The sequence below is a fragment of the Lepisma saccharinum genome, chromosome 8 (genome assembly GCF_977018435.1).
Source record: "Lepisma saccharinum chromosome 8, izLepSacc3.1, whole genome shotgun sequence".
Classification (NCBI taxonomy): domain Eukaryota; kingdom Metazoa; phylum Arthropoda; class Insecta; order Zygentoma; family Lepismatidae; genus Lepisma; species Lepisma saccharinum.
Genome location: NC_139236.1, coordinates 34357721 through 34383546, shown reverse-complemented (window position 1 = coordinate 34383546; position 25826 = coordinate 34357721). Strand labels below are relative to the sequence as shown.

Here is a 25826-nt window from a genome sequence, read left to right as displayed (position 1 = left end):
GATCAACCCAGAAACTACGTTCCACAGACCAAAGTGCTTTAGAGATGTCTGCAGAGTTCACAGTTGAGGTTGATAACACCTTTGAATATTTAAATTTAGGTTTAATGTAAACACCTATTAATGTTACCACGATTTATCCGAATTTGGAAGTTGGGCAGATATGTATTTGGAGCTTTGAAAATATTTTGAAAACTAGAATTTAAAAAATTAATACGTTTAAACATTAGTATTTTAAACTGACAATTTTAAAAGAATATAGCATCTTCATTCTTTAATGAATAATTAAGTACACGAAGCAATGTTTATTTCCTCTTGCGTTTAACCCGTTCGTGAAGTTACTTTTTAAAGCAACATGCTTCAAAAGGAACCGCGGCTAGTTTTAGACTAACTACTTCAAGTACCAGTAACTTTTAATCACTTTCTGCTCCAAATATTCTTGCAAAGAAAATACACAAATCAATGATTATTAATTTTAATAAATAAGAAGACATGTGCCAGAAACAAAACACATGCAAGTATTCATATTATAATTGCAACAGTAAATTGAGAACAAGCTTTACTTGCACCAGTTTTCCTTCCAAGCTTCATTCTCTCAGAATAACCCCTTTCCAGATCTACCACCATGTAGATGCCCAGTAAGTACCTTGTAACTTAGTTACTTCCAACCCCTGACAAGTTCGCATATTGAATCAACAGTACACTAGTCTTATGAAATTCAAGCAAGGTTGAATTCAGATTGTTATGTACACTGCTGTTCATATAAAGTGGCACATACTTCAACTGTAAGTATATAAAGTGTACTTTATAAACACTAGTAATACATACAATTTGTGCTGCGAACATTGAGGTTAATTCAAGAAATTTATAACCTAGAGATTTGTTGAAGGCTATTGATATTAAACAATCAGGAAAACAGTAGTAATTTTAATACATTTATTTTCTCACTGCTTTTTTTAGTACATATTTACAGAGCAATAAAATAAAGTACACTGCGTATATTCCCCCTATTGTATCTTACAGAATTAACTAAAAGCACTATTTCAATATGAAAAATCAAAGGGGAAATAATTTAACAAACTCGCATTACATATAAAAGTAAGTGTCAAAGTACAAAGGATTACCGAGGTTAAGCCTAAAATCTGAATTGACGTTGCCCAGCGTATAATATGTAGAATATTTAAACTGGCAACATTTCAATACAAGTTCATAAAAATTCTAAATTTCTTAACCCCAGCTCGTAATTAAAGTGCACAATTTATGTAAATGTCAATTTAGTTAATATACTGCCAGCAGTGCTAGAGTGCAAATAAATAAGACAGTAAATACTCATACTATGAACAAACATTGAAATATATTAAGTTTAATTATTTCGATAATTTCGAAGTGTCATGTTTGAATTTGTGTCATTGCACTAGATAATATACATAGTTTTTAAAATAGTTTTCAAAATTCTCTCCAAGTGAGTGTTTGTGATTTAAGTACCGATGATAAAATATGCATTTTTATAGTTCCAAGACTTGACGCAGTATTTAGTAACCTAAAACTGCCATCAGTCGCACCCTTATGCTTCGGTTGCTTTATGCAGCCGGGCACAGTTTTGTTTTGAAGCGATGGTTACCGAATTTAAGTCTAGACAACCCGGTCCATCATTAAAATCATGAGGCGCATGATGCGTGATTGTGCTACATTACCAGCCGTAATCAATACAAGTTGCTTTTGGATATTTACAATAGCAATGAGAAATTTCAGCAAAGTCAGTTTTAAATATCAAGTTATACAGCAACACCCTAACATTCTCTTATGTACAATATTATATTTCACGACATTTCTACAAACATAGGTGTTTCATATATTTGATAAAATTATAAATGATAAGGTTCCTCAAACATCTGAGCAGCCCATGTCTGATTAAACATTTGTTGCTCTTGTTATTCAACATCACACTTATACTACTGGTGCAACTCACGAAAAGCATCCTAACAAGCAGGAAAGCCATTTGGTTTGTACAGATGCCGACAGGTGGTGCTGAAGTTACGACTGGTGATTTTGCCATCTAGTTGTATTTAGGAGAACTTCAGTTTGTTGATTGCGTTTGTGAGGTGGTTCATCTCGAGGTGGAGTTGGGACATCAGATGTTCAAAGCGGTCTACAGAATCCAAAACTTCTATTCTTTCGGTGTGGGGGTTGAATCTAACTTCAAAGGGTCTGCACATGGAAGTATTTACCCACCGCCTGTGTAAAGAAAAGTTAATAATTGTGGTTTAATTTAAAGACAAATTGAAGATAAAAACAATTACATTAGCTACAAGATTTTTAAGAGCCATTTCAGAAAGTTAATTTGCAAGCTTAGTTCAGTAAAAGCAGGCTTCTAAAAACCTGGAATCTTGGGGAAATTCGAACCTTCATAGTTTGTACTTTTTTAAAAAGTAATTAAGCTTAGATCAAGTTGAAAGTGACAAGTTCTGAATATTTTGATTCAAGACGTGAATAGCAAAATTTTAGAATTTCAACGAGCTCTTACATTACTTGAAAGATTGCAAGTAGGACAATTTTATACATAATTAAGTCTGAATTAAGTATTTCGGATCACGTTATAGGTGTTTGGATTGGGCTTCCAACAATGTTATCAACACTTGCCTGAATTTATCTTTGGCATCTTCAAAGCTCTCTGCAACGTAGTAGACATCCTGGTATTCTTGATCCTGGTAGGGCTGGATAGCTGTGCTGGCTGGCTCGAAAGACCTGTGCTCTGGTTTGTCAGAGATAGCGTGCAGCAGTTCACCGTAGCTAGATAGGAGACCAGCTCCGTAGGCCTTGACTTTCCCAGTTTCCATGCAGAGGCCAAATTCCACAGTAAACCAGTAGACCTATTTAGTACAATTCAATAGAATTATTATATTGCACTTATAATTAAGACAGTTCGCAATTAAAGTAAACTGCTATTGCATAGTAAACTGCTATTGCATAGTTTCCTTGCAGAGATCGAGAATGGTGGTGGGCCTACCCCCACATCCCTATGTGCTTTCATGGCATGGTGCTATGCATGGGGAACTACTTTTACATAGTTGCCTTAATCATTAAGTTAAAATATTTATGGTGAACACAACTAAGAACAATTGGCAATTTAAGAAACTTTCGGCCCACTTTTTGTAAATTAGTAGAATTAAATTTAAGTACATAATATTGTAAATGTTACGATAAGAGTTAACATTTTAAGTAAGCGTTCAAAGTAATTTTAATAACTTTGAATTTTAAATCTTGCAATGTTCAAATATTTAAAATCCATTCAATTTTGCCAGCATTGTCCTAGAAGAATTTTGCAAGCTACTTTTAGCTTTAGACTTGACTTTCTAGGCTTACCGTGGAAAGTTTTTCAATTTCCTCGTCAGATGCTCCTAGAGATGCTAGTCCAATTTCCTGCGAAAACTGTGCGAAGCTAGGCTCTGCTAGAAGAGGCATGTGTCCTAGAAGCTCATGGATACAGTCCCTAGGAAAGAAGTTTAATATTCAAAATAGAGCGAAATCCATGGAGATAAATGGGTGTAAGGGATGATCCTTCCACGTAGTGCACCCAATAGTAAACCTCACTTCCACGTAGTACAACCTGGACTGCAGACTAACGAGGCTCTGGCGACTGGCCCCATGGCCAGTATAATTCTGCGACATCCTGTGTTGTCCTTATTTGTGCTGAGCGCCCTTTTTAGCCTCATCTTTTAACCAAGGTAAGGAACTTTTAGTTTTCAGACTAGTTTTGTTATAAGGGGCTGGACCCCGTATAGCATGACTGGTGCAAAATAGCCTCAGTTCTGACGCACACAAAAAATTCAATGTAGATAAATAAAATGCCCTAAACAATAAGAGAATTGTGCTTTTAAAACCATAACACTGAAAGTTAAGATTTAACTTACCTGGCTTCCACAAAAGTTATATTTAAGACTAGTTTAAAACTACAGGCAAGGGAGAAAAATCTGGCGCTTTGAGCCTAGTGGATGTAGAAGTTAATAACCTGCAGACTGCCTATATTGGCAGCCAAGCGATGCTCTTATCGAGGCGTAATTCAATTTGGGGCGCTCCGGCACTTCATTTTGTGACGTCACTACGTTAATCAAACGTCGCTCAAGAGCAAGCGACGAGTTCTAAAAATTGTTCCGTTTAGGACGAAAATACAGGAAGTTAAAGTAGTTTAAGTAAAACTAAAAACTGGGAATCGCCTTTAAATTTGAGTTCTTTTAGTGCCCAAAATCGAAAGTACTGCTAGTGAAGACTATTGCAAGTATTTTCCCAGAGTTAGTTATTCTGCATGCATGAAATTGTTAAAGGTTGGGGAGAAAACCTAATAAAATTTAAGGTTTTGTAGTTCGCAGGTTTAGGGTTTGGAAAGTCCTAAGAGTTCACGAAATTGAACTTTCATAATTTTTAAAGTTAAATCCCGTTTTACCTAATTTATAGTACATTGTGCGCATGTAGTACAATACTAAAATCAGTGGAGCAGAAAAAAGCCTGAAGTTTTTAATTGTTAAGTTTATTTTAGGCATGAACAAAAAGTACTTATAGCTATGCATTTCAAAGAGAGAAGTGGAACCTGAGAAAAATTATCTGGAAAGGATTGCAACTACAAATGTTTTTCATGAGTAGTTCGCTATTCAACGATTATTAGAATCAAGTTAAGTAATTTCTTTATGGCTTTTACTTACGGTTCTGGAGTGTGGTAAGGTGACGTGTAGTGTCTCACGTACTGGGTGCTCTGGAATACTCTGAAAGCAAGACTGGCGAGGAAGTCTCTGGCCGTGAGAAGGCCTGCTGCTGGCCTCAAGGAAAAACCAGTGCGTACTGAAAGAAAAAAGTTTCAAGCGTTAGAAAACTGCGCTGTATATTTAGTTTTAATCAAAAAATCAAAAACTTAAAGGCTAGAATCTGCAAACTGACTTAAGGTCATGGAGGTTTGATGTTTGAAACATAGTAAGCAGAGGCCTTCGCAGAGACTCGTAGATCAGGAATAGGACTGCTAAAATGCAGCAAACTTGTGCAACCCTACATACAGAAATTACTAGATAACAACAAATTAAGGTTTTCATTAGACTCTTTTTGTGCAATTCATCAACACTTACTCTTCATAAAGTCTGACATTTCTTGCAGCTGAGGAATTCTGTCGCGCCTGAAAAGTCCTTCGTCTTCCAAAACTTGAAACAAATCCTGGTACTGCTTGCAGGCATGCTTTGGCATGAGCTCCAACACTTGTTCGTAAACGGCAGTCCAAGTTTTAGTTTCATTCTCTGTGTAGTCTATGTGAGGGATCTGGTCGCCACTGAAAAAGCATATAGTTTTACATTACCATTGCACTTAGACACATTATGTAGTAAACACTTTCCCTTCTGGCAGAATCACCGCAAATAAGTTTAATGTCGAATGCGTGATGAATCAGTTATATTGAGACGTACTGTCAATTTATGCAACAAAGTAGGTTTCCACTTATATGGTTGCTAACAACTGATCTACTAATTGAAAGTGTTTAAATTTAATTAGTTTAACCAGGAAAATTTATAACTGAAATTTAGTACTTACTACTTGTAGTTGAAAGCAATGTTGGCTATATCTTTCCTCCTTTCTCTGTAGGCCTTGTCAGCGAAACCAGGATGGTTCATGTCAAGTTCGGGCTCGTACTTTGTCATTAAATGGTTGCAGTTGTCCAATTCAGAGGCATGACGAGGGAACCATGGATCTGAAAGAGCAATAGTTTAAACAGAGAAGTTAAATTTTAATTCAAGATTTAATGTAAGCATGATTAAGACTTCTTACCGTACTGTTAGTTTGGGAGATAAAGTGCAATGATAAGACTAGGAATTTGAAGCAACAAAAACCATTACTCACCTTTAACACTGACTTTGTTCTCTCCCATCAGCGACACGCCCGAGATTGATGCACTTTGCTTCAGTGTCTTGATCAGGAACAAGAGCGACTCGCGAGTCATTTCAACCTTAACGAGGACATCATACTGGGAGTCCTGTTGCTTTGAAGGTCTCGATTCAACATGGGTTACGATCCCCTTGAAGTTCTAGAAGGAAAAAATTACATAGTAAAAGAAAGCAAATTGTGAGGAGACTGGTTAATTAGATTTAAGAACTAAAATTTGAAATTTGTAAGATTCTCTTATACACAAGAACTGCATAAAAAACTTTAGGCAAAATTAAGACTGAAGCAATTGGAGAAAAATCATTCTATTGCGATTTGTTTGCATGTTCTTGTCTGCGCGTTTGTATATAAATACAAACAAAAAATTAACATTCTAAATTCTAACGTAACCCTTTACGCACACACCGTAAGTTAATGTGGTACTCTTAAAACCAACCAACTTTTATGATTGGGTTAAATGTTTCCCAAAGTGCAAAACAATGGTACTTACATCGATTGTCTTTAGGATCCTAGCCAGACTGCTGATTCCTTCGCGCATGCGCAGTACGAGGGCGGCCCTTTGTGGTTCCTCTTTGCCGTCCTTCGTGACAATAGGGGCGGTGGAGAGGAACAGCTCTTCTTCCGTTAGTGAAGCATCTAGAAAGGAAATTTGGAATGAGGAAGGAAGAAGGCCCTTCTCGTTAAGAATCAAAGCACTAGGTAGAAAATTGATCCCTCAGCAGCTCATTCATTGCTGGAAAATAGGTAGAACTGTCCTGAAATTCACGACTATTTGCCTTACTCTAATTGCTCTTCCATGGGATGTCTTGTTTTGCGAGAACCTTTAAATGTATCGTTATATGAAGCAATGCGTTAATACTTAAGTCTTGACGGAGCAAATTTAAGTCCTTGCGAGGCCTAAAGTGAATTTCTGAATAAATTTAACAAGCAAAATTTTATGGAAAACCTGAACGAACTTCAGAAAAGTTAAGGTCTGATTCAGTAAAATAGTGAGTGGGAAGATTAGTAACCTATAATCTATGTTAAAATACGTGCAGTAAGCGGTTCACAGTTACTGTATAGAAACTAAGTTCAGATAGTGCTTCCTATTGCTAAGGAAAATTGAAATTATTCCCAATTGACTAGATTTGAAAGGAAACTGTTCCGCAGTGAAGTGGCCTGTAGAATGCAACATTTCATGTCCTAGTGTGTCAAGCCATGAACAGACTGACATTGTGCAATTCATGAGTATTCATTCATCCCGATCGAGATTAATATCGTGGATAGAAATGTACGCAATTTAAAATAGAAACTCGAAGTATTACCTCGTTCCTCGGCATACTCCTCCACGATCTCTTCAGTCATGGATTCTTCGTAGCTCTCAGTAACTAAAGAAAATCCGAAAGAATAAGAACTTAATGGAAGCGAATTGAAAGTTTAGTAAAACTAAAAAATATGGTCAAAGAACGAAAAATTCATAATTTTATCAATAGAATAGGGAATTTTAAGCAGAATTCCTAGAATCTGAAAACCTAGAGAAATTTAGTAGTAGGATTAGTTAATTAAGGATTTTAAAGTCTGCATTCTGATTAAGAGGAATATATCATCTTACCTGGTCCGTCCCCATTTTGAGATGTGGACATTTCATAGTTTTCTTCCGACGGTTCTGAAGAACTAGCATCACATTCTAGGCAGGAGAAATAAAAGAGCAAATAAGCATATGGCGTGCAGGATAAAATAGGGTAAAGAAAAAAATAAAATTTAAAGCTAGAGTGTTCAAATTGCTTTAAAGGCTTGTGGCTCAGATTTGAATATTTATAGCAAAAGTTTAAATAAAATTGAATTAAAACAAAATTAAATTTTTGGGGCAAATAAAAATATACAATACCTGGATTTTCAATTTCGTCATGCTGGTCGTGTTCTCCTGGGTATGGATCAAGCGGAGTGTCTACAAGAAGATTGTTAAATGGAAATTAACATAAAAAGCGAAACTTAACATTGGAAGAAATTATATTAAAATTATAAATTAAAAAATTTCAAAAGTTGGAACGTTTCCGTTGTGTCAATATTTTGTAGAATGGATAAAATAAACAAACTTTAGAAAAAGTACAGCAGCGAGGGAAAATTGAATGTCTAGGCCATTTACGAAATACTTATTGAAAATAAGAGGTAGCAAGTAGTTTGGTAGCACAATAAAGGACGTAAAGCTGTCGAGAAAAGTTATTTGAAGTTTTAACAGAGCAAGAAATTTGAGGTAAACATACAGAAGATAATTTAGTTCAATTTTAGTATGTTATTCACTCCGCATATAAATGAAGCAATGTCAATTGAGATTCCGAGAATAAGGGTTTTCTCTTCGTGAAAGTTTTCGCAGAATATTCAGTACTCACCATTGGATCTTTGTCTAGCTTCCTCCAGAACAGACTGTTTAGTCTGCTTAACCACTAGAGTTTCGAACCTAGCATCGTCAACGAGAGAGCGCCTACGTGCTGGGTAGCCGTTCTGAAAATATACAAAATATTGTATGTTGAAATAGTGAAATTCTCAAGTCAATGTTCTTAAACATTTTAAATTTCAGCTAGAATTTGAAACCTTGAAAATTTTAAATTATATTACACTCAAGGAGGAATTTGTAAAACTAAGTTCCCAAAAGGACTGTTGAAGTTATGGTAAACTTCAAATAAAGGACATAACTGATCAATTTCGTAGTAAGTTTCAAAGTAATCAGCCGTGGAAAATAATTGTAAGAGAAGCATCTTGCAACGTGGACGGAATCTTACTGCAGTATTCCGGGAAAGAGTCTGCAAAGTAGTCTGGAAATAAGTTTAGGTATATATACGTCAAGCGCTCGAACGTAAAGCACCTCTGTTGCCGGGAGAGAATGTTTCCAAGATAAAGACCGTTGCTCAATACGGTGGCACGTCTTCCATCTGCGGATAGGCTTAGTTTCTCTGGGGGCCACGAATCCGATCAACAGAGCAATTTCAAGAGAGATTCTCTCCAATTGTCTGTCCGTAAGTCCCTGTACTGGAATTGAATGGGTTTAGTGGATAGAAGGAGCGGAAGATTCACGAAGTCATGAAGAGTAATGGAATGGATCTGTATTAGGTTAAGAATTTTAACAGACATCGGAAATATAAAACTTCTAAACTTTATACAGAGTTCCTTTGAAACCTTTGCATTAAAATAACCTACTGTAGCCCAGAGCCATGATGCTTCGATTTAATATTTCGTAACATGCAGGTTGTCTCATCCATCTTTTATTAGATTTTATTAATAATTACCAAGAATTCATAGCGCACTTATTTATAACGTCATAGCTGTGTAATCTATAGATTGTAACATTAACAATTAGTGTGTTCTGGAAAAGGAACGTACGTCAAACTGCGATTTTCAGTTTCATTTAAGTCCCATTGAATCAAAGAAAATACACTCTTCACAAAAAGTTCGGAATATTTTTATATTTGGCAATAGGTGATGAGCACTGTCTTTGAATGCATCTGTGTGCTGGTTGCTCCGTTTCGCCGACATATGCCACTGTGCCTATCAGCTATTTTCTACTATAACAACATTCCAAACTTTTTGCGAGGAGTAGTTATATTGGACATGTGAAGATTAAACAATGAGGATCCGACAAACATCTTAAAGTTTGCTATAACAGAATGAACAAAATTAACCTTTTGCTGTAAGATTGCATTGACTTGTGCTTTTTCCCCGAACAACCTAGAATTTATCAAGATATTATTCTTCATCTACTCCAGGAAAGATCTTGCAAGACTTTTACAAAAGTACCTTAAAATTAGTTTTAAAAGTCTTACTCTTCTGTTAACTTTATATCGCTTCCGTACAAGTTTTTACTCGCCTAGTGTGCATTGTGAAAAAACCTTGCATGACAAAGCCGGAGCGGAGTGAATTTATCTTGGATGGAGACCGGGTTTCCGGTCCATATAAATTTAATTTCCCCTGTTGGACGAAGTGGGTGCAACGCAAAGCCCGAGGGATCATGTGGAAGAGACCTGAAGAACATCAAAGGAGTCCTAGATCAATCCTTGCTGCAGACTCTCCGAGACTCGGCAGAGGGATCTCTTAGACGCCTGTTGCTTCAAGGTTCCACTGCGAATCCCAACGTTATGGAGAGTTAGTACATGAAAACTCCTGGCAAATTAACAGAAGTTTCAGCAAGCAATGCTACTGAAAATTCTATGCAAGAGTGCATTGTAGAGTGCAAATAAAGAGACTGCTATACACGCTCAGTGCAACAGGATTGTGAAAATTACGCTTAAAGTTTACTGAAGAAAGTAACAGATCGCTTTGTGATAATGGGTCCCAGCAGTGGCGGCGATTAGAAGGGATGGTTGCCCCCCCCCCACCACCACCACCACTTGTTCACTATACTAAACCTCATCTACAAATTGAAAGTCAACTGTCCTTGCCCCGCCCAGTTTTGAAACTCAATCGCCGTCTGGTTCGATGCCTGGTGGAGGCACTGGTTTCGATCCCATTTTAAACTGTAGGTCCAGATGGATGTTATCCAACCGCCATAACAAAAATTACGAAACAGTATTAAAGTATCTACACAGTTAATAGAAATTAATTCAGCGTTAACGATTGAGTTTGTCGTGCAGATAAGGAACTTAAAAAAAAAAAAAAAAAATCAGGCTTAGAATTGACCTTAAAAATTAATGGTTTAGGATAACAGGAAGAGACTTCCCTTAATCTAGTATGCGTCGGTATGAAATACAAATGTGCAGACAAGGGTTCCATTTAGTCTAGCTTCGATATACGTATACATAAATCGATGCCAGAGATTTGCATTCACAGCTAACATTAGAAATGTTAGACATATGAAAGTTTAAGTGCAAGAGAATTCAAGCACGAGGATTTGAACAAGTGCGCGATAACTTTGTTGAAGTTCTGCCAAGAGTGGGAGAAACTACAGAATCTGGCAAGTGGAGGGAAGTAATAGTCCTTACATCAGATCTCAAAAGCGTGGAAACTCCTTTTAAGGGGACCGAAGCGAGCCTCGGCTCCGGAAGTGAGCTTTTTCAAGACAATTTTCCGCCTGAAGTGTCCGCGAGAGGGCAGAACGAGATATCGATTTTGAGATTTTGTTCGAGAATGGTCTGCGACCAAGGGTTGGGGGAAGGGTTGCTTATGACGTTCATGCCAGACTAATAAACAGAAGGGTTTTAACTTACGCCAGACATTCGCGAAGTCCACGTAAGAGTTCTAATCTGAAAATTGAGGTAAACTATTAGAAGTTTAAAAAACTGCAAAAGTTTCTTTCGACTGGTTATAGCAGGAAGAAAAATAGCTAAATATTTTATGATAATGCAAGTATTCTATTTTGCTAGTTTTCCCCTATTCTTTTTTCCGGAAAGACAAGTCAATAACGTCCTGATAAGTATGTTGTAACACGATGAAGCATTAACTTCAAGTGTAACATCAAATAAGCAATTTCAGTTCAGCTGATTTTATGAATTTAGTGCATTGCAGAATATTTCAATGCAAGGTATGCATTCAACATAGTTGAAAAATTTAAGTGGGGTGTTGACATTTTTTTAAAAAGGCACCCAACCCTATTTCCATGGAGTACATCCTGGCATCTGCAGTGAAGCGAAACACACCTGAATCCACAGTCTAGCATAATCTTTTGGGGTTGTGCATTATGTTCATACGCGTTTGTGATGTCGATTCATTCAATTGTCGCGATTATCCAAAATTGTTTTTTTTTAAAATTATTCCACGTAACTTTTCTTCAAACTTTCAGAAAGCTAACGGCAGTAACATTCATGTAGTTTAGGTTACCTCTGAAAAAGACTAGTAAAATGAAAAGTATAGTTAAGTTTAGTTTACTAATTCAGTATTAGTTAATTATACAACGTAATTTTGATTCATGTTAACGTTTTGTAAAATTAAAACCTCTACTAAATAGAATTAAAGATTACTACACCAAGTAATATAATCTGAAAACTAAGTGCGTGACTGCGCCGTTGACAAATTCTGTAAGGAGAGAACTTTGCGAAGAGAACGTACACTCCTGTTCAGATAAAGTGGCACATTCTTCCAAGTGTCCAACCTTACGAAGTGTCACTGAACAAGAGTAGCTTTTGCACAAAGGTCGAGAGAATCTCTACTAAGAATAGTTAAGCCACCCCATATACAAATGCGAAGATAGTCGAAAAATCTTCCTTCCATGAAGGAATTCATGTTAAAAAGTCCAAATGTTTTTATTTCAACAAGCTAGTGAATATACAGGGAGGTTATTTCAGTCGTTCACCGTCAGACCGTCGGCCGTCGAGCGCCTCCTTCATGCAACAGTTCCCGGCAAATTGACTTACAGGAAGTCCGTAACAGAAACCGCTTGCTTTGTAATGTTTCCACTTTTCACAATTACAGTTACAATTACAATTGAAATAAGCACGTACCTTGTCGCAAGGATGCTGGAAAAGGTGTATTCCCAAATACAAATATTCCTGGCACCTTATTTCTGACATCTAATCTTGGATTAGACATCGCTATTTTATCCTCAGTTTGACAGAAATGGAAGAGAGCATCCCGGCAAATAAAGCAAACCGAAAGCGTAAAATGATATTTAAAAGTAATAATAATGATGATCACTAACCTCCTGTGTTATAAGAGATGTTTCAACAGCAATACAACACGTTTCTTAGGTTCAAGAGATCCTGTCTCTCGTAATTGCCTGACCACTTTTCTGCAAGAATTCGTTTTCACGTAATTATCGTACATAAAAACTCTTTGTTCAAGACTATATTTGTTTAGCGGCATAACTAATGAATGAATAACAATTAACACACAATAAAGCACTAGCACTGAATAAATGAATAAAACAGTATAAAAAACACGCGTACTGATAAACGCAAACAGAAGTGTGCATGAGGGTACGGTACACTCACTACGTCTGGTAGCCGACAGTGTTGCTAACCATTTTTCGGCAATGTCCCTACAACTGACCAAATGTCCCTACGCCAAGTAAAGCGACTAAAAAAAAACCACCTCATGAGCATGCAAAACAGAAGATAAAATATACACATTTACTTACCAAATCTTTCTGCTCGGTGCTTCCACAATTAATGAAGGAGCGAATTTACAATACAGGACCCCTCCCTGATTTTTGTAATATTTCGCATACTCACTAATTGAGGCCTCCTAATCACGAATTTGAAGTTAAAATTTGGGGGTCACGTGTAGAAATTGCAAAATAAGTGAAATTGAGTGGTCCGCGATCGGCACGATTGCTCATTGTTTACTGGAAGATTTTGTGTTTCCAATACTTAAAAACTAAATATACATTCCTGATATTACTACGACCCCAAATTTTAACTATGTTTGCCTATCCTATCCTAACCTAACCTTACCTGAATGGTTCGTGGGGCTATTCGTCAAACGTTTGTGGGGCTACCTGTGCATGGTTTTTCGACCCCAAATTTTTAACTATGTTTGCCTTGCCTAACCTAACTTAACCTAAACTTACCGAGAATGGTCAGTGGGGCTATACGTGAATAGTTTTGGGTTAATTGTGATTACGAACCGATAAAAAAAATCTTATTTTCGTAGCACTTTAACGGCAAACGTTCATCATCGAAGATGCCATTTTCGTATTCTGAACTTTTACGATCGATGCACTATTACCAAACTTACCTGTAATCAAATCAGTCCACACTCCACATGTTCTTCTACATCGTGATTGTCGCTGTCACATGTAAGCACCTTCTTTCGGCAATATACCGAAATCCATAAGTTTATTAATTAGCCCACGGCCATCCTCCTGCACACTCCACCTAACAATCTGTACAACATTAACAACATTTTTACTGTTCTCTTCCGCCATTCTTACACGATCCATGCTCTCCAAGTATGAAATCAACAGTGTGGCAACGCTGTAGACATCGTAACTAATTGCGAACGTCGTCAATTGTTCATATCAACAAATATGGCTACCATACTTGTATACTGAGAATCATTGCGAGAATGAAAAAGCTTATTTTACAACTTATACACGTTAATGACCCAATTTTTTTTACCTCACCCCAACATGTTAACTTGAGATAAATCATCACGACTAATTATTTCGTGAGTATAAGACGTAGCATAGAAATTACAGAATGGTCCGGTATTGTAAATTCTTGCCTTAATGAATAATAAGAGTGTGCGGGACAGAATTTTTTGGGTCGGGACGAAAAAATTTGCTTTTCACTTAAAGTGATTGTTTTGGCATTTCTAGAATAAAAACTTACAATTTCCGATAAGTTACAGAAACTTACAATGCAGAAAACGTCGAAAATTAACGACTTCTTAAAGTGACCATTCGGTAGCTATTTCCCGACTGTTTGGGATCCCGAAAAGTCGGGAAGTCATTTCCCGAAGTCGGTATCGGGACGGGAATTTTTTTTCCCGATCCCGGTCCTGACTTTTCGGGATCCCGCACACCCCTAATGAATAACGTTGAGTCGTTTACTGTTGATTATGTTATTTGAAGTCATACATGCTGCTGCTGCCAAGAGAGTGATGTTGGTTGGTGATGCTGTATTTCCTTCAGTCTTAAACAATTCTGGTCCCATTTTATTTATCTTTTTATTTGTTTTTGTATCACTTAACATTGAAAATATTCTTTCCGTTTCCGCGTTAGAATGTGGCAATGTTAGCACTATTTTCGCGAGAGTGAAAATGTTTTCAAAAAATAACTTGCCTTGAAAGTTCTTGGTAACCGATAACATGTTTCAAAATTCTGATGGAGATTTGTTGGTTAGTTCTTTTTTCTCCTCCTCGCTAAAGTATCCAGATAAACTAATCCATTCATTCCAAACCGAGCACGAAGAAAGTGCAACTGACTGGCGAGTAAGCTTTGCACAATAAAATGTTGTTTTCCAAGATTGAAAAAAGTCCCTACGTTTTCCCTTATTTGGTAAAATCTGTCCCTACGCGGGCGAAATATAGTGAAAGTCCCTATGCGTAGGGACATGTCCCTACGGTTGGCATCACTGGCGACAGGTGTCGCGTTTGTTCAGTATGAAGCGCCTTCTCGCGGCTGACAACTCCCCCGACCCCCGATAAGCTGCCGGCGCTGTCGCGACAACTGAGGATAAAGTAGCGATGTCTAATCTAGGATTAGATGTCAGAAATAAGGTGCCAGAAATATTTGTATTTGGGAGGACACCTTTTCCAGCATCCTTGCGACAAGGTACGTGCTTATTTCAATTGTAATTGTAACTGTAATTGTGAAAAGTGGAAACATTACAAAGCAAGCGGTTTCTGTTACGGACTTCCTATAAGTCAATTTGCCGGGAACTGTTGCATGAAGGAGGCGCTCGACGGCCGACGGTCTGACGGTGAACGACTGAAATAACCTCCCTGTATAAGTTGATACAGAAAGAGTTCTTTATACGTTGAACTAAAATGTATTTTAGCAGAAATACTATGCATCATGAATGGCAACCCCGTTTTTGTGTTTCTTTGAAGGATTGATAAAGGACTAAATTAATTTTTGCTCCGTCTGGATGAACGATGTTTCCTTGTTAAAGTGGAGAGCAGTGTAGAGCCCTTGACAGGAGAACTATTGATGAAGGCTGGAGATTGAAGAGGCCTGTTACGGAGCCCCGAACAAGCTCGGTCGAGAGGAACTTCAGTTTTTATTCATCGGATGCTGAATGTCTATTAACAAGTCCGAGGCCTGTCTGATGTGATTGGCAGAAAAGTTAATTGATTAATTTTTGGATTTCTTCAGCACTACGGGTATGCAAGAAGAATTTGATTTGTTTAAAAAGCTAGTCTAAAATACTAATTACTATGGGCGTGGCAAGGAAATTTTACCTGCGAGGTGGAACAAAAAAAATAATAATAATCACGAAACTAAGGGTATAATTTGATTTAAAATAAGTTACAAATTTAGCTTTCAATTTTATATCAACGGTCTGACCTGTCAGACGATATCCATGTTAAGGGATAGTCTTCCAAATTATAGGTCCATCAGTAGAAGCGAGTATATAAGTTATGAAAATTGCTAATTTAAAGTTGTTTAAACGCCTAGATGGAAGACAAATTTAATTAGTTCAAATACATTTTTGAACATTAAAATCTTTAAGTTTATTATACTATAACGTTCTACACAAATTGTTAAAAATCAATATATTAAGTTTTAAAATTTGTATATCGATATATTAGAAAAATGGTAATTTTCGCCGAGAATACTGAAGCGGATACTATTCAAGGTTTGAGTCATTTTCATTTGAGATTTGTTCATTGCCCACTTGAAATTGAGCAGAACACACAGTACGAGGAAACTGGCTACCACCGGAATAAGACTGCTTTGTTGTGTAACTTATCAAGGATATTAGACGCACGTGGACTTCTGAAATAGTTTATACGGCGGGATGCATAAGTTGTCTTAGTACCATGCTCATGTTTCTTTTACCCCGTGCGAGTTAAGTATTTAAACAAACTGAACTCTGCACCAACATATTTAAAAAATCTATACACGTAAGATGCAAGAGAAATAGTCCTGGACAAGTTACCAGACAATACTGTTGCATCCCACTGTACTAGCATATTGAAATTCGTCCAACCTTACGCTTTAAAGCAGAATGCACATGCAAAGTAAGAGGGATTTAAGTTTGACTAAAATTTAAAATTTGAACAAAATTAGAGCTAAGTTTTAAGTAGGCGATTAGTTTCTCTTTAGATTACAAACCAAGCGCATACGATCAGAGTACGGGTTTCTTTTCCGTGTACAAGACTGCACACTAGTACTTTTGGTTCAACGAGATCAAAGTTTGAGGTAGGCATCGTTCAATTGCCGTCAAACAACCGATAACAGGATAATAGTTGTAATGGCAGTGACGTTGAAAATCGTGCATAAAGAGTGAAAATTGTTTTCATGGCACACGACTGTTGTAAAAACCGCAGCTTTATCATTTCCCATAATTGGCATGAAAGTATTCACGATTAGATTTTACACTGGAATGATTATAATTTTAATGCATGAAAGTATGTTATCACAGAACCTATACCGGCTTAATATTCCTCGATTGTAGTGTATGTAGTCTTAGAATGACTAGAATTTTAAAAATCTCTAGCAGTTATCACTTGCTAAAATGAAAAGTAGTATAGGGCAGAACGTGTATAGTGTTAAACAACCATCTTGCCGTAAGTTCTAGAAGACTGGCTATGGAGTTTCAAGTGTCCCTATGTTTCATCCCGAGTGTTACTTACGATAAATAAATTTCAAAGTGTTAAATTCAATTACGATATGGAGTCCCAATCTTAACTCCCGAATGTTTAATCAAATTTTGTAGTGAAGATTCGTGGATGGAAATCTAGAACGAGGTAATGCTTTGAGGAAAAGCCAAGAAGCCTGGACTTATAACTGAAGCCACAAAAGAAATTCTCATTAACAGAGTTAATTAAGAATAGGCGGGGAAAAGTTTAGGCATCGAGCCACGTTAAACTAGATCAGTGGCAAATCAGTAGGAAATTAAAACCTGGGGAAAGAAGTTTGTTAGCATTTTAGACAATACAATGCGGTCAAAATTTTGCATAGAAAATATAAAAATTCTTATATGTACGAAGCAAAGATTTCGTGGATTTTTCACTGGTGTAATTTGAGAGCAACTAGTTCTTATATTAAGAGAAAATTTGTTTAATTGCTAGTGTGAATTCATTCGTATTCCAAGCACGAAAAAAAATACGTATATAAACATCTTATTCTTGTGCGTACGTGAGAACTCTGCAGGCAGCTTTTGTTTAAGAATTACGTAACCTGAATTATCTTTAGCGTTGTCACCTTTGCCAGAAGTAATTACACTGGTACACATTGTCAAGCAGGGTTACATCTTACACAAGATTACCAAAGCATGGCGATAGCCAGGTTGCGTGCCAAGTTTCATTTTAGCAGAAAACTGGTTCGCCCACGTAAAATGCAACGCGGGAAGAAAGTAAAAACTGGAATCTCGAGGTCGCCAGACCAACAAACAAATGAACCCGTTATTTTCTCACGCACACGGGCATGCCGAATAAACTAGTTTTGTTTCTGGTTTAATGACCATGACGAGGTTTTCTTCCTCGTGCCAGAAAGAAAATCTAGTCAACAAGGAGATCTGAGGGTAAAAATGGCAACTACGATTCATGAATTTTACGTGTAATGGACACAATCAAGATTTAAAGAACTATTGTTAGGCGCGTTCAACTGTTTGCTTTTAACGTTATTTTAAGTCACTTTCCCACTTCCAGGTTAATCGCTAAGTTTAATGATCGTGGACTTACTAATCTAAATAGATAAAGTTTAACCAAGACATTGCAGTTCAGAGTTAGTCTGTATTCAAAAGTGTCAGTAGCGGTAGTGTGGTCTTCCTAGATTGGCAGATCTTGAATTATCAGGGTCATCTGGAATACTGATGAAGTTACGGTTCACGCGAACCTGTAAATTTTAGAACACTTCTAGATTTGGGCTAGAGGGGGGAGGGATTGTCCTACCAAGCGGGAAATAGATTCCAGTCTGCGAAGGACGAAGGTAATGACCTTGTAACCGATAACCTCTGTAATGTCCAGTTTATTTGGCATAGCAGGATTGAAAACCCAGGAAGGAAAAAAAATCGTATGTTTGATAGAGTTCCACTTATGCAGAGATACTAATCGGGACTAGACCTACAGTTCAAAGTAGGGTCCGAACCACTATGTGCATTCACAGAATATCGAACATGAAGGAGCCCTTACCATAGGTTTAGAAGACAACTAAGTTGCGGCAATTTTTCTTTAAAGCACATCACTATTTCACGTTTGTCACTTTTTGCTAATCGCAGAATGAATGGACAGAAACTCCTAAGGACAGCACACAAGTTCCAGAGGATTATAGTGACTGGGAGTCCATACACCAGATCATGGTTAAGTCTGCAAAATGTAGTCTGGGATGTACTACGTAAGAAAGCATCTGTAAAGACCTGTTCCATTAAGTTAATCTAGCTTGCTATATTCGGTACAGATTGTGAAAAATGTTAATACTAACAAAGGCTTGATATAGACTTAATTTATTCGTTACGGCAACAGTTTATCAAAGAGTAATTAAATTAAAATATAGAACGGAGATAAGTTTTGCAAGATAAGCAATGTCAACTAGTTTGACAATCATTAGTTTACAACTGAAATAAACTCACTTTGACGAACTAAAGTTCCTTCGGAACACTTAACTGGACGTTGCATTAGGTTTTGGCGAGAGTTGTTAAAGTACGATCAAGGAGAAGTTTAATGATCGGGAAACTCAAGTGAATACTTCCAATGCATAATACATTGTGCAACATTATGAAATAATGTAAACATCGTTACGCTCTAACACATACACCATTTATTTTAGAATAATCTTAGGGGTATTTACATAAAGGGGAAAGTTGTCATTGTCCTGTCATAATTGGAGCTGCAATTCTACATTCAAAAGTGGACTAGCACGAATTGTAAATTTAATTGCCAATAATCTGGTATGTTTTAGAGATCAAGGGCGGAGTGACGCCAAAGTTCCAGGTTAGAGTCCTGGTTTGTCATATTTTAATTTTATCTTTCAGCATCGTGGCTGGCTGAAGCACGTGGGCAATTTTAATGATACTGACACAGCTAGATACATTATTTACTTTAATTTAAGAAATTATATGAACACATTTTTCAAAGTAAAATTACTATTCTAACAGTGTAAAATACTTAATGCTAATTTTACAAAATTAGATGAAAATTGTGAGCACTTAAAAGAATAGTGATTAATAATTTTAGTTTAATATAAATTGACCCAATGAGGGCAACAATACTTCAAACATTAAAATTAACAATTTATCTAGTGTCAGATGAACGCCCACATAATTAGATATGCAGACACACAGTCCAGTTGGATTAGAACAAATTTGCACAGCTCCCGTTAATATCTGACAGCAGTTTGGGGTCAGAGTAAAGAATTGTTTAATGCTATGTAAAGGCATAGATAGCGAGTAAAATGTATCCCAGGGGATTTGTATTTTGAGCTTCAAGTCCTAGGCTAATAGGGACTAGTTTGCGTTCCGCCACAGGATTTTGGAAATACCGATATGCAAGAAAGAACATTTTCTACAGAGAAGATAGTGATTAAAGTTAAAAAAAACTCAAATGTTCAAAAAATCGCATCAGAAGTTTGACCTGGAGTTCTAAAGAATTAGCTAGATAACACTATGTACTGTCGCACGACTTATTGAAGTCGTTATGAAGAAGCTCACTGACCAGTCCCATCGAACGCTTGCGGGATAAACTTACATAGACAAAAGATCCTCATTTACTTAAAGAAATGAGTCACGAATATAGGTAAAAAATTTGAGGTGGGGTTGCAGAAAGTGGGAAGTGTTCAAGAGGCTATGCAGCTTCTTAAAAACAATGTTATGCTTACGTTATCGACATTAGTTTCCTTTTCAAAGTTATTTGTTTTGACTTGTTAGAATAATATTGTGGGCTCCGAAAACAAGTTTATTTGATTATCAACCAGATAAACATTTTCATTTATCAAAAGCCAAAGAACATTTGGTACTACTTCCGTATAGTGGAAACACCTAGAAATCATTTCTTTCGCAACTTTTTACATTGCTAATGTACAATTCTACATTGCGGAACATTTCTTTGTGTAATAATTTCTAACGAAAATTTAAATTTACGAGTACTCACTGTTTTTACTTTTTCCGGTTCTGTAACACAATGTTGCGATAGCGTACTGGTTCATCGCGCGTTGTGGCAGTGTTTTGTCGATTTTGAGTGTGCAGAGTTTCAAACCTTCACCGAAAAAATACCCAATTTCGTGGCCGGATTTGAAATTATGCTAATACCTAGTTAGCCCCACAAACCATTTTCGGCAAGGTTAGGCAAGCATAGTTTGAATTTTTGAAAAATTCAAAATCTTGCAACAAAAAGGTGTGTTTGGAAACCGACAGGGGGTTACGTCATGAAAGGCACGGACCATCCTTTACGTATAGAAGCAAATTGAAGGAACAGGAATTGAGTGTTCCAGAGATTTTTATAGAAAAAATTTCACGCTAAAAGATATTACACGGCGAAAGAAAACACTGAGGAACTTCAACGATGATACAGAAAGTGATTTCCGTAAGTTTCTTCTGTAAAAATTAAGAAATCCGTTTCCACTATACGAAAGTGTTACCGAACATTTAATTTTGTGCTTTGCAATGGTTTAGGTTTCATAATTAAATTTGTTGCTAGTATTATCAGAAAAGCTTAACTGAATAATTCTGCGAAGCTTTACAAGATTAACGAAGCTTCAAACTGAGTTAAAGAGCAGTCAGTGAAGTAATGGTATGCCATTAAAAAAGGAAATTAAATTTCACATTCTGAATGCACTAAAATTAATGCAAAGAATTAGCATTTCATTTAAAGCCCAATTTTGTAACTAACACTAAATAGTTTAAGAAATGACTCCCAAGATTCAATTTCCACCGCCATTCAACAACCGTAAGAAAGTACCATGACAGTTAAAGATTTAAAGGATAAGGTAGTTCAGGCAGTTAAAAATTTTAACTGCCCATTTTTAATTTTACGATAAGTTCTAGTGCAGAGGGACTAAAATCGAGATTTGATCAGCGCCTGAAGTGGAAAATTTTATATGGGGAATGAATTACGAAAATTTTGCTAGCCGAGGAGGATACCACCCCCTCCCCTACTTTGGCCACTGGAGTGGATATGCCACAGACTAAGTTAATGAATTCAGTACAAACGTAAATATAAATATGCAAGTACGATACTACTTAGATGCGCAATTTTGAAGTGAGCAGAGTAAACATGTCCCTCTCGTAATCTTAGCATGAGAAAAGATTACACTCGAACTAAGTATAGAAAAAATTAAGATACTAATACAAGATCTTTCAAAATACTATTTGCATTTGACTGACGTGTCAAGTTTTAATAAAGTTTGAAATTACTACATTTTAACATCACTAAACCTTGTAAACTGATATTTAATGAACTATTATCACAACAGGATACTTAGTTTTCAAAAATACCGAAAATAAATCTTCGCAGCTATCGCACAGGCATACAAACACGTAGTTTAATCATTAAGTAAACCTAGTTTGAAGTTTAAGTGGGTAATTTAGTAGGAGAAAATAGGCCACGCCGATTTAAAGCTGAGTTCAGAAACTGCCACTTATTTCGGGGGAGGGGGTCCGAACTAAGTGAGTCATAATAGCATGTTTAAATTAAGTAATTATATATTAAATTGAAATAGTTAAAATGTGGAAATATTGCATTACTCTATGTAAAAAAGATTAATGACATGTGTTCATTATGTAGCTTGCGTGTAAAGCTCGCCAAAATTTGCATAAAAAGTGCTCTGGCAAGGAAATTAATGTAAAATAGATAAACTAGGCAAATTTCCCATTTGAATTTTTTTCAGGCTTACAATAATTAACAAAAATTAAGATTTTTCCCCAAGAGCATTAAACTGGGGGTATTGCTGCCTGGCAAGGTTAAAGGCAATAAGGTGCAGCGATCTTTATCCTATTCAACCGTTGGACAACTGACAAATAAGAGCAGCTTATCGCACATTAATTATTACATTGAAAAAGTATCCGTTTTAACGATAGATTTATATCGAGGCGAATTGTGAACAGGCTGTAAAACCATAGGTTTTTGATAAAAACATTCATAATTTATATAAAAAAGTTTAAGAAAATTTGAATACCTAAGAAGACCCAATTAAGTCTTCAAGACAACTTAATTCTGCACTACCCTTACCGCGTTTAACAATTTTTATATGGTTACAGCAGACCATTTAATTGGGACAAGGTATTAGAGATGTTTGAAAAGCTAGCGAGCAAACTTATCGAATTAATAAAAGTACGGATTATACTATTGCAAGTTTGTTAAATTCGTGTTTGTGCCAAGTACATGCCACGAATTAGTAAAAGTACTATTAGCCTGTCACTAAATACTACCCACCCAACTGTCAAACCCTTCTAGCAGGGTCTGGGGACGAGGGCACACGAACAAATTAGTGAAATGAACATAACTTAAGCACTAGAATGAAGGCAAGGGCTCAAACAGTTAAGCTTTTCAAACTATCAGCGATTGGAAGTAATTGCAATAGTTATAGAGCAACCAGAGTATTATTGAATGGCATGGACATTTAGTTTTCCAAAAACGTTTAAGTTTAACAGAGAGGAAAAGCACTACGATATATAAAAACTAGCATAATCACGACTCCGACACCCAAGTTTTGATAGCTTTTCGAATGTCCAATTCGATCACCGGATCTAAATCTCAAAATCTGCAAATAAAAACTATCACAGCACTCACCTCGATGCTGTAGGACTTCTTGATAGCGAACATTTCCCGGTTTTTCTGGGCTGCGACTGCCATCATACTATCTCTGGATTCCTCGTCACAAGAACTTCGCAGCACCTGTTGCTTGGGATTGTAGCAGAAATTCAGAAGCCCAAACTTGAACTCCAGTTTCGCGAGTCGAACTAGTTTCCGATAACTTCCACCACGTTAATATGGTAACGAAGAACTGAAAAACAACAACTTTTAAACTCCTTGCCGAAGCTAGGGAGAATGATCACACGAGTACAGAACAGTAAATCCAATGCACCAGCAGGCTGCTTGAATGAGGAACTGTCAACGGTCAATGAAATATAACAGCTCATAAGGGACGTGGTGGCCTTTTTATCCGAAAGCAGGGGTTGCGAAACACCTACACGTTCCCCCAGTCGATAGTTCTTGCAAAGGATTGTCTACGTGCACGCCCCCTCTCCTTCTTTATTGGTGGGAGGGCTTAGGGCACCTAACTGCGCGCTCCAATGGCAAACCGAGATAGCGCACTCTCTCTCTCCCGCGCTAAATCGAGTTCGGGTGCAACGGAACACTGTTACATAGAAAGTGGGGGAGGGAAACCGCATGGAAGGTCTTGACAAAGTAGGGGAGGGGAGGCTTTTTTTTCATGAACGCGCGTGAATCAGCCGGTTGAAGAATTCCGGAAGTCAAATGGGAATCTCCTTTTACCCCTCTCTCCGTCAACATGGGTATTCCCGATCTTCCTTCAAACTGTTACAATTTGCTTGCAGCAACGTGTGTTCATTTGAGGTTTAGAGGAGAGCGAAATCGCGAAACGGCACTGCCGAGTTTGCGGATCCGATCCGTATTGCTAAAAGCTGTCACGACCACTTTATGCATGGAGGCTAATCGGGACTGTAGCTTGGAAATGTGAATCGAACCCCGGACGCATTAATTCCCAAACGATGGCTAAAGTAGCAGGTTTTCTTCAGTTTTTGCTGCCCGGCTTTTCGCTTTTCATTCTTCTGGCTGCTAATTGGTTTTAAAGTCCACTTTATGCACAGTAAGGCTAATCGGGACTGGACCTACAGTTTAAAGTGGGATCCGAACCACTATGTGCCTCCACCGGGCATCGAACCCGGGACCCCTTGATTACAAGGCGACGACGTAACTTCTGGCTCCTATTGTATTCCAATGCATTAATGCTATTCTTTCAGGGGACCTTACTATATTTAATTGTGAGTATTTTTTCTTATTTTGTCAAAGTTTACTTAAGTTCATTTTATGCTCGGATACACTAATCGGGACTGGGCCTACAGTTTAAAGTAGGATCTGAAGCACTGTGCACTGTACTTCCACCGGATAATCGAACCTGGGACCCTTAATTACAATATTAGGACTTCGTCATCGAAGAAGCCTGTTTCTTCTATCTGACATTTAAACGTCGTGTATTCGTGTCTCAATGCTGACCGCAACCACATTATTTTTCGGATTCGCAGACTTCCGTGGCGTAGTGGTTAGCACAGCGCGCTACGACGCCAGGGGCCTGGACATTGGATTTCTTTGTGAGTGCCCCTTCATCAATTTAATCATATCATTCATCCTCGGTCAAAAGAGGCAGAAAACCGAAGTAAAATATAGTACCAAATCAATTTTTCGGGATTTGAACACTGCTACACATTTTATTAGGTAATCTTATCCCGTCTTAAGGTTGTCATTCTCGGTTTAAAATCCGAATCCCATGCCAAGATTGGATAGCATTACAAAATTGAATATTTGCTTCAAGGATTTGGATAGGCTATTGTAGTTACATATTATAATTCCTTGTACTGCATTATGAATTTTATTCGAATTTCGGTACGGTATTTTGAGGACATAAAATTTCTAAAAATCATCGAAGTCTTACGTAATTGATAGAGAATTTGTGTCGATGTGGAATTAATATATCTCGTTCTTGATTCTCTCTGCAAATTTCAATCTCAGATCGGAATAAGCTTCATGGTTTAGAGGTTAAAGCAACGTGCTTGTAATCGAGGTTCGTGGGTTCAAGTATTAAGTAAAATTTCTTTACTTCACGATTAACCTAAATAGGTAGAGGTGACGTCAAATTATTATAATACAAACCAAAAGTCTTTTAATCTTTCTCTCTCTCGCTCTTCAGTGTAATATATAATTTTGAAAGGATACCTGGATTCGAACTCGGGAAGTTCGATTTTGCTTCGGTGTGACGAGTATAGTTCTATAAACAGCACAAATTTAGTAGTTAGCTGATTAAAAGAAAACTGGAATATCTAGGTGTTATTCGATTATCTGTCCTGGTCTATATATAATTTAAATTTATAATGCTGCGTTTAATGTGATGTGAACTGAACAGTTTATTTCCCTTTGAAAGTGAACGCGTTAGTGCATAATACGGAAACTGCTACCAACAAAAGGATATTTAATTTATGGTGAATATATTTATTTTCAACCGCCTAGCATGTAATGCAAGTGCTTCATTCTTTAATACTTGGATGGATTAAATTTTTGCTTGTCTTCCATGCATCGTCCAAGTTGGAAAGAAGTCACTCCCTTGCACATACTGAAACTTGATAAGTAGAATTAAACCATCTCATTTTACTATGTCATAACTAAATAAAGTT

General features: G+C 37.0%; 1 protein-coding gene across 3 annotated transcripts; it reads right to left on the bottom strand.

The window, feature by feature from the left end:
* Window positions 1-919: 919 nt before the first annotated feature.
* Window positions 920-23588, bottom strand: ple (tyrosine hydroxylase ple). 3 transcript variants are annotated; one of them, XM_083126462.1, is made up of 13 exons: window positions 23209-23588; window positions 8280-8391; window positions 7778-7837; window positions 7502-7576; window positions 7215-7277; window positions 6401-6546; window positions 5869-6052; window positions 5563-5719; window positions 5109-5305; window positions 4695-4830; window positions 3361-3487; window positions 2638-2867; window positions 920-2232 (listed from the first exon to the last, which is right to left on the bottom strand). In XM_083126462.1, exons 1-13 carry the CDS (start codon window positions 23272-23274, stop codon window positions 2064-2066), a joined length of 1722 nt encoding a protein of 573 aa, XP_082982588.1. In that variant the 5' UTR covers window positions 23275-23588; the 3' UTR covers window positions 920-2063. The 3 variants fall into 3 exon arrangements, with proteins under 3 accessions (XP_082982588.1, XP_082982589.1, XP_082982590.1); XM_083126463.1 differs by lacking the exon at window positions 7215-7277 and having other exon boundaries at window positions 23209-23584; XM_083126464.1 differs by lacking the exons at window positions 7215-7277; window positions 7502-7576 and having other exon boundaries at window positions 23209-23586.
* Between the last annotated feature and the right edge of the window lie 2238 nt (window positions 23589-25826).